We start from the raw sequence: 8,839 nt of genomic DNA, 5'->3' as shown, positions 1-8,839 counted from the left end.
AACGGGGGCCGGAGGCCCCCGTTGGGTGCCCTCCCGCACCCCCATCACAGGCCACGGGGCATCGAAGCGCTGCAGGGCGGCTTTGTGAGCTGCTAATCCGGGCCCCAGCTGCCATGGCGGCCGCGTTGCCATCGCGACGGCCCCGCCGGCGGCCGCCCTTTGTTGGGGCCCGGCGCGGCCCAGCCGGGGAAGGGGAGAGTGGGAGGGGTGTGTGTGTGTGTTTATGGTTGTTGTTGGTGGTGGTGTTGTTGTTGGTGGTGGTTCACAGCCACAATAGCTGCCGGTTGTGGTTGTAGGCTCGGTGTTAGGCGGGGCTTTGGTGGGTGCTGGTGGGTGCTGGATGTGGTGCTTCCATCCCCTGGGTGCGTGGTATGAGATGTTATATCCTCCCCCTCCCCGCCATGGCAGGAGGTTTGTGCTGAGACCACCCCTGGAAGGAGACATAAAGATGCTCGTGGTGGGTTTTAATGGCAATAAAATCCCATCAGTTGTAGCCCTGGTGTTGAGCAGGGTGAGATTATTTCACATACTGTGTGTATAGACACCTAGGTATCTGTCTGAGGTGTAGTTTATAGCAGGAAACAGCTTTCAGAGCACATGTATTAGATATGTTTTTGGGGTGCCTCTTAGACGCCTGATCTCAAAAGAATTTTCTTAGGAAAAAAGCTCAGGTCGTAGAATATTAGGTATTAGACAGAGGAAGGTGGCAGCTCCCTCTGCATATGGTGTGTGGTTTGGAAGGAAGTGGTTGCACATCTCCCAGCTCTTGAGTGCTCGAGCACCATGGCAGTGCCTGGCCATTGCCCAGGACGTGTCTGTGCCGTGGGTTTGTGTGGATGTGCACTGGGCTCTGCTACTTGGAATTGCTCCTGCTTCACAGGCTCTGAGAAGAGGAGGGCAGGTCAGGCAGAGTAAGTCAGCAGCAGGACTCTGCTCATCACCACTGGGGTTTTTTTTCTTGTGCCCGTCTCTCACTGTGATGGGTTTGTGTTCTCCAGCTACCTGAGCTGAAGTCTTGGGGAGGGGCACTGCCTCAGAGTGCCATTGACACAGCTTCCTCCCAGTGTTTACTGGGGAGAGGGGCAGCTCTTTTCCCAGCCATTTGGTGAACTGGGTGGAGGAATGGATTTAGATTTTAAAATGAACAAACCCAGACAATAAAACCTCTTGAACTATTTTGAAACATCAGGTTTGCCCCCAGCATGGCACAGTAGTGCTGCACCACGAAGGGAAATGGTGCAGGTGCAGGAACAAGGGGTAATGAGGAACTGGCAGCGTGATGAGCTGCCCCCAGTGCCCATCTCCCTAGCTGTGTCTTGGGAAGCTGCTGAGGAGTTGTTTCCAATCTGTCTGAAGTCTTATGTCCCCCATATCTCCAGCTTGGATGCCTGGCACATTTCTCAGGTGTTAGTTAACTTGGCTGAGGGAGGCTGAGCCAGGACAGGAAGAGTGTGAGATGAGCAGGAGCCAGGTTGTCTGTTGTCACCTGGAGTGGATGTGTTAGACAAGGCCAAGGGCATCAAATACGGTCTCTGTCTGCTTATGATGCTACTGGAAACGTTAGCAAGGGCTCCTTCCATCCCCCTGGAACTGAGGTGGAGCCGGGTGTCCCATGTTGTCCTGAGGGGCTGAGAGTAGGAGCCTCTCCATTCCCTGACAGGGGCTGTGGGCTCTCCACAGGCGAAGCTCCTGGCTGCCTGTGCCAGGGTAGGGGCAGCTCTGCCCTCACCAGTGGCTGTTCTGGAGAAGGCAGGGATGCAGATGCTTCCTGGGATGAGGCAAGGGAGCAGTCCTGTGGAGCTGGGGGGCGTGCAGGGCTTGCTGCCTGGGGAGCGGCTGTCTCACATGGAGGAGGAGGAGGAGGAGGAGGGCCAAGGCAGCTGCTGGCCAGAGACTGCTGCCACCTCCCCTGAGCACTTGCACGTCCAGTTTCATAATCGGATTAAGGCAGTGGTATTAGAGAGGAGGGATGGGTCAGTGGGACAGGTTTACACTGGGGCTTACATGGAGGGGATTGAAGTGTATTTTTTAACCCTGGTCGGCCTGACCCGTGGAGTGGTTTGGATGCAGCCCCACAAGGCAGCACCCGCGGGAAGATGGGGGGAAAAGTGGCACCAGGCGGTGATGTGCTCGCAGGGGAGGCCGGCTGGGGGATGGGATCTGGCTGCCCCTCCCCCCCGGGAAGGCAGTCCTGCTCAGGCCTTGCAGTAAATTTGCTCTAATTACAGCCTCCAGCAGTGGGAAACCTCACTTAGAGGAAAGGCTCCTCTGGGGTGGGGGCGGGGGCGCTTCCCAGCTTTCCCAGGCAGGCTCTGTTGTCTGAGGCCTCCGCTTCCCCTGTCGCTGGGAGGCCCCTTATTCCTCTCCCCTCTCCAGCTTTGCTTCTCTCCCCCCCTTTAATTCTCCTCTCCTTTGAGGCCGGGATTTGGGAACAATGCCTTCCCTGCTCCTTGCCCCCCGGCTGGAGCCGCAGGCAGACAATCGGGGTCGCTTGCTGCCAGGGGCTCAGCTCGGCAGCACCTGCCCCGGGCTGGTGGGGGGATCATGCTGGTTGTGGCTCAGGGAAGTGCCTGGTGTGGTGACTGCTCTGTGTGTGTTTGTTTGTGTGTTTGTTTGCTTACAGGGGACAGGAGGTCTCCTCTTGATCCCTTCAGGTTTGGGGAGGCCCAGGAAGCCCTGCACAGTTGTGTTGGAGAATGCTTGTGGTGCAGCAATAATCTGATCGCAGCCCTTCTCTTTGCAGGTGGACGATGCGATGCTGATGTTCGACAAAACAACCAACCGACACCGAGGTGAGAGCAGCCTTCTGGCCCTAGGAGAGGGAACTGCAGAGGGTCTGCCTCCTGCCTGGCCTAGGGAGGGGTCGGTATCCCAGCAGCAGGGGATGCAGGTCGCAGCTGCTCTTTATCTTGCCTCCAGTCGCCCCATTCTTTTGCATCTGCATCCTTTACCAGCGGCCCTTGCAGCACAGAGAGCTTTTGTCCAGTGCGTTTCCTGTGCTGTAAACTCGCCGAGTTGCAGATATGTGAGAGGAGATGGCCCCCTCCCCTGCCCGCTCACCTCCGTGGCTCCAGCCCGCAGTGTGTGTCTTACCTTGTCCCGCGTAATCTGAGCTCCGGGAAAGCTGACACGAGAGCCTGAAGAGTGCCTGCTCCTCGCCCCTTCCTCGGCCCGGAGCCCGCTTGTGCTCCCAGGTCACCTTTTCTTACCCGAGTTCTGCTGGTGGAGTCTGGTTACAGGATGGGAGCAAGGCTGTACTATTTGTGCCATCCGGACCCAGCCCACCCATGGCTGTCCTTGCCTCCTGCCTTCCTGGTGAGTCCTCAGACCGACTACCTGGTGGCGTGGCAGGGCTCGACACTTGCATCCAACTCGGAGATTTATTGGCCACAACTTAACCTGCAAACTGCCTCTTCCCAATCAGTGCCAGTAGCAGCCCTGTGCTGGCTGCTGTTGTGTGTGTTGTTTGAAGCACTTCCAAGCACCTCTGCCCCGAGAGCAGCGAGGGAACACTCTCTGTGCCCTTCAGGTTTTTGGTTTTTTCTAAAGCCATTAAATCTACTCTGACTACCAGGCCTTGGATGTTGTTCCAGCTTCATCTTAAAGGGGAAGAAGTGTTAACCCCTGTTCCTGCTGGGAGGTACCCTGGGTACCTCCCAGTCACTGGTCCAATTGAAGAGTTGTTTGGGAAGGAGCAGGGAGAGCTGCCAGCCACTGTGTTGGCAGCGAGGGGCTCAGCCCAGGGCACAGCAGGCCTAGTGAGGGCCTGATGTGGCTCAGGGCTGGTTTTGGCACCAGAGTTTTGCTCTTGAATTCCTGAGCTGCTCTGCTCCTGGGTCTTGAGGTCAGTGGTGTGAAAGCACCTAGGCACAGACAGACAGAGGAGTTTATGGAGAAATGTTTCTGGCAGTATGGAGAAAAGGTTGGGTTCTGGGCATTAGATCCCCATCTGCTTTTAAAAGTTATTTTAAAGCACCATGGAATTGGCCAGTTCTGGAAAGCAGAAAGCTCTGCTTAATCCCAGCTTGCTTGTACAGCAAGCTTAGACATCCTCCCACCTGCCTCAGTTTTCCGGAAACGGCTGCAGTCAGCTGAGAGTTCAGTCTGCCCACCCGAGCTGGGCTTTGCCAAAACTGTCAGCAGAGGGGTTGGTGAGAGAAAGGAGGTGTGAGCGTGGGCCAGGGGCCAGGAACACGCTGTCCTGCCTTACCCCAGATACCAACCTCACTTTGGTGAAACCTTGCAAATCGCTGTGCCTGTGTCTGCCTTGCTCTGTGCAGCTGCACTGCTGAGATGTGCCTGCTCTCACGAGGCTTTATGGCCAGTGCCTGCCGAGGGAACTGCAGGGTGTTGCTGCTGGTGGGGTGCATTTAGTGAGGATGGTGATGTCCTGGCAAGCAGCTGTTGGTTCCCCCACCGACTCTTTGTGTGAGCGGCCGCCTGGATCCTCCCCAGTGTTACCAGCCATGTGCTTTGCCTTGCAAATAGCAGAGTCTAAAAAACACCCAAATCTGGTTTTGAGAGCTGTTTTGAGAGGGTGGGAAGTACAGGATGAGGAGGAAAGGAGAATCTGTAAGGGGATAGTCCTGTTCTTGTGCATAAAAGCAGGATTTGCTGGAGAGGGAAGATGAGTGACAGCTGTTTTAGAAAGGGCTGATTGTACTGTCCTCCTCTCCTGCCAATAAAAGGCTGTGGGTAGCGGGTGCAAACTGTGAGAGCTCTGACCTGATCAAGGAGTTTTGCCTTTTCTCCAGGGTTTGGGTTTGTCACATTTGAAAGTGAAGACATTGTGGAAAAAGTGTGTGAAATCCACTTCCATGAGATCAACAACAAGATGGTGAGTGTGTGGGGCAGAACCTGGAGGAGGGACACAGGTGCTGGAGAGAGCAGGGCAGTGGCACAGGGGCAGAGTGTGAGGAACTTGGCTCCCAAATCATTTTTCTCTGCAGTGGGGAGTTGGATTGAGTCTTTTCCCCAAAATCACAGCAGTCAGTGTGGGAAAGAAACTTGTCATGTGGGGGTGAACCAGCGCAGTAGTGAGTTCTCAAGGAGGAGAGCTAACTGTAACAAGGAATTGTATCATGCTTGGAGGTTCTGAAATCACACAAAACCTCACGGTGGCCTGGGAGGGGGCAGGTTTTACCTTTATTCAGAAATTATGAAAATTAGTCTTTGAGGCCCTGGTGCAGAGCCAGGCAGAACGTCAGGGGCAGCACCAGGAAGAGAAAAGCAGTGTTTGAGCTCCTCACTGGTGGCTGCAGGGCGAGGGAAGGCTGGCAGTGAGCAGGCAGGAGACAGGGATGGCAGGGAAGGGCAGCAGAGCGGGATGACAGCGGTGGCTGGAGCTGGGACAGGCAGCCCTGCCTGGCCTGCCTGTGCTCTGTGGCAGTGTCCTGTGCCCAGGACAGCCAAGCCTGATCCTTACTTTCTTGTGGCAGGTGGAGTGTAAAAAAGCTCAGCCGAAGGAGGTGATGTCCCCAACGGGCTCGGCACGAGGGCGGTCCCGAGTCATGCCTTACGGGATGGATGCCTTCATGCTGGGGATCGGCATGCTGGGTAAGCCCCCGGACAGCTCCCCAGCTCTCCCCCCTCTCCCGGCCGTGCAGCTTAGAGGTTTATTCCGGGAGCGGCGGGGCGGCCAAGGGCAGCGCTCCCCGTGCGGGGCCGGGGGCGCTGCGGGGGCGCCGGGACCTGTTTGCGATCGCGACTTGCCCTCTGGTGGCACCTGGAAAAACTGCAAACGCGTCACCTCTGCCCTGCGACAGCCGGCCCGGCCTGGCCCGGCCCAGCTCTGCTCCTCGGCAGCTCCTCAAGGGTCCCGCAGTGCCGTAGCACATGGACTGTAATTCCTTAATGCCTCTCGTGGAATAGGATGTAACCACAGAGCTGAGTGTGGAGTAATCTGTGCCCAGGCATCTTCCTCCCACTCTTCTGCAGGTTTTCTGATTAATTAGTTGATTAAAGAGCCCTTCAACTTCCACTTGAAACAGTGGTCCATATAAATGTCTCCACTGCCATTTAAGGACTGTGAAAATGCCCTTTAAGTTCTAGTTCAGTTTTATCTCGCTCTGTTCCCTCCCTCTCAGATACAGGAATTATCTGGTATTGCAGGGAAAGCTATACATTTATTGTGGGACTATCTTGTAAGGAGAAATTGGTGACAAGCAGGCTGGGTTTCGTGTCTGTCAATGCTTCCAAGGCAAATGTGTTCTGAGAAAATATTAAAAAAGGATTTAAAAAGTCAGTGGTAGCCTGCACTTCCAGGTCTACAAACCCTTATGCCTGGATCTGAGAGTCAGCATGATCCTTCCAGCACGGGTGCTGTTCCTGGCTTCTCTCTTTTCCCACATTCATGTGAGCCAGGCCTGAGCTGACCCAAGAGCACTGTTTGCTCAGGATCATCACGGGTGTTGCTGGGCAGGGTGTACTCAGCCTGGCTCTCAGTGCTAAGCCTGCTGAGTAGCAGTTAGTCACTGAAACAAAACCCCCAAAAGGGCATTTTTTTCCCTAATGTTTTCACTTGACTTATTGAAGGAAAATAAATCTCCAGCCTGTGGTTTTGGGTTTTGCCTTTTCTAAGCCATCTGAATTTTAAAGTGGCGAGGCCCAAGCTGAGTCACTGGGAAATCCACATGTTCATGTCTTTGGAGATCTCAAATCAAATATTCATCTCTGAGTCAGTGCCCTGCATTCTCAGAGGCTTGTTCTGTATAGGTGGTCAGCTTCCCCGGGAACAGCAGGAGCTGCCCTCCTGCCTGGAGCTGGGCAGAAGCAGAAGCTCTCTGCCTGCATTCCCCAGCACCTCTGGTGCAAAAGTGACTCAGAGCTATTCAGCCTTCAAATGCCCCTTCCTCCCTGATCTCCCGTTTGTAAATCCAGCTGATGCATCACAAAGCCTTAGCCTGCAAAGCTGTGAGTTTGAGAAGGAAACCTCCATGTCCTTACATGTTTGGAGTAAGGAAACATTAAACAGGCCTGCTAAAACTCCTCTGCAGGCTCGCACGTGTTGTGTGCTCTGCCCAGAACTCTCCTGGGGTTTCTGCTCTTCTCCTTGTTTCTGCTTTCTAGTGCCAAAGGATGCTCATGCTGCTCGTGAGCAGCCAGGCACTGAGGGCACAGACCCTGCCAGCCTGCACTAACAGAGCCCTTGTCTCTTCCCCAGGTTATCCAGGCTTCCAAGCTGCCACCTATGCGAGTCGAAGTTACACTGGCATTGCACCTGGCTACACTTACCAGTTCCCTGGTGAGTGGAGCTCCCTGCTGTTTTTTTGTTCTGCCTTCAGGTGATGGGTGCCCCTGGCATGATCCATGACCCAGGCTCTGCCCCTTTCACCCTTTCCCCTGTTTGGTCTTTCTTTAAATTGGAGACGGATGTGGAAGGGGGAGGGGAGAAGCCCTGGAATAGGTGGGAACAGCCTGTCCTTCATTAGGATTATCCTCAAACTGCAGTGGCAGGAAAAGCCCAAGGCTGCTCCGACGCCCTTTGTGCTGAACTCCTCTGTAGGGCTGCTGCTGTGACACAGAAGGGCCCCGCAGCTCTGCCTGTCTCACCGCCTTTGTGTGTGTCTGTCTCTCTTTACCAGAGTTGCCACCGCTCTGAAAGTAGCACAGAATGTTAAACCCCATGTGCCAGGGAACTCCTGGGCACCTGAAACGCAGGCGCCTGCAGCGCTGCACTTGTGTTCTGAACAGCACCTGGACCACTCACAGCCTCCACAAAGCATCTGCTGGGCCAGGGGGCTGCAGATCCCCTGCAAACTGGGTGGTTTCAAGCTCCCAACCCTGCCATGTGCTCAGAACATGGACTCCACGATCAATGGGTGGAACCTGCTGTGCCGCAGCTGCTCAGAGCTTTGTGGGGCCTCCCCTCCCTCCCGCTCTCTGCCAGGCAGGGGAATGAGGCAGAGCACACTCAATGGATAGACTCATATTGCTATTTTTCAGAGAAGTGGCAACTCTGAGCATCCCTTCCTTATTCCATCCCTCAGTGTGATGGTTGATATATGAAGTTTTGATATTAGGGGCTGGGAATGGGAGGTTTCCCCTTTGCCTGAGGCGAGCCCAGGCTGACTATGGCTGAAAGTTGCTGTTGCCTCCTGGCTGTCTGGAAGCTCTCCGTGAATCCAGCTGTAGTGGCTTCAAGTGCCTCATTGTAAACCCATGCCAGGCTGAGCGTGGCACGTAGAGAGCACCCGCTGGCATTGCCACCAAGAGGTCGGATTGGCCGGGTCACAGAGCTGTGCTCCAGGGCAGACCTGATGCTGCACAGTGAAGCTTGCACTCACCCTGCCCTGGTCACATTTATTCTAAGGATAAATGGATCCTTTCAGCCTTCAGGGCAGGAGCGCAGCACCTTTCAGCACCAGTTATAAATCAGTTTAAAGAAGACTCTGGCCTGGTCGCAGTCTGGCTGCAGGCTGCTCTCCCAGCAGACCCCGGCTGCTGTGTCTCTGCGGGGTCTCCCTCGGGGCGTGTGATGAGTTCCTAAGCTGTCTTGCATTTCGTTTTTAGAGTTCCGTGTAGAGCGGACCCCTCTCCCGAGTGCCCCCGTCCTCCCCGAGCTCACAGGTCAGTCCCGCTCGTTTCCTAAACTCACAAGCTGGAAGGGGAGAAGGGGGCTTTGTGCTGTTCCAGCGGTGTGGCTGCTCCACAGCCTGGCGCAGTTCAGACTGGAAACGTTCCTTATTACCTCTTTCATCTGAATGAGCTCCATCCAGCGCTGGGGCTGGAAAGATGGAGGGGCAATCAGAGCCATGGTTATTGCCTGTAGAAAGGGCCATGCAGGTCCTTTCCTGCTGCTTGCTTTGTTTTTAGCTCCTCGCCCCAGGCTGAGTGTAAA

General features: G+C 55.1%; 1 protein-coding gene across 4 annotated transcripts in view; it reads left to right on the top strand.

Annotated features, from left to right (window-relative positions):
- Window positions 1–8,839, top strand: part of MSI1 (musashi RNA binding protein 1) — a 74,771-nt gene that overhangs the window by 59,413 nt on the left and 6,519 nt on the right. For 3 of the 4 annotated variants that reach the window (XR_003530646.1, XM_027661525.1, XM_027661526.1), the window contains 5 exons: window positions 2,744–2,792; window positions 4,755–4,837; window positions 5,439–5,556; window positions 7,163–7,243; window positions 8,512–8,568. Coding sequence is in view for 3 of the 4 variants with exons in the window: in XM_027661525.1 (XP_027517326.1) it covers window positions 2,744–2,792; window positions 4,755–4,837; window positions 5,439–5,556; window positions 7,163–7,243; window positions 8,512–8,568 (388 nt within the window). In the remaining variant the exon portion in view is untranslated. The remainder of the gene's footprint in view (window positions 1–2,743; window positions 2,793–4,754; window positions 4,838–5,438; window positions 5,557–7,162; window positions 7,244–8,511; window positions 8,569–8,839) is intronic. The other variant, XM_027661527.1, reaches the window with a different exon arrangement.

Source organism: Corapipo altera, unplaced genomic scaffold, assembly GCF_003945725.1.
Source record: "Corapipo altera isolate COAL_440 unplaced genomic scaffold, ASM394572v1 150, whole genome shotgun sequence".
NCBI classification, from domain to species: Eukaryota; Metazoa; Chordata; class Aves; order Passeriformes; family Pipridae; genus Corapipo; species Corapipo altera.
The sequence above is the reverse complement of the archived record's forward strand: the minus strand, read 5'-3'. Positions and strand labels throughout refer to the sequence as shown.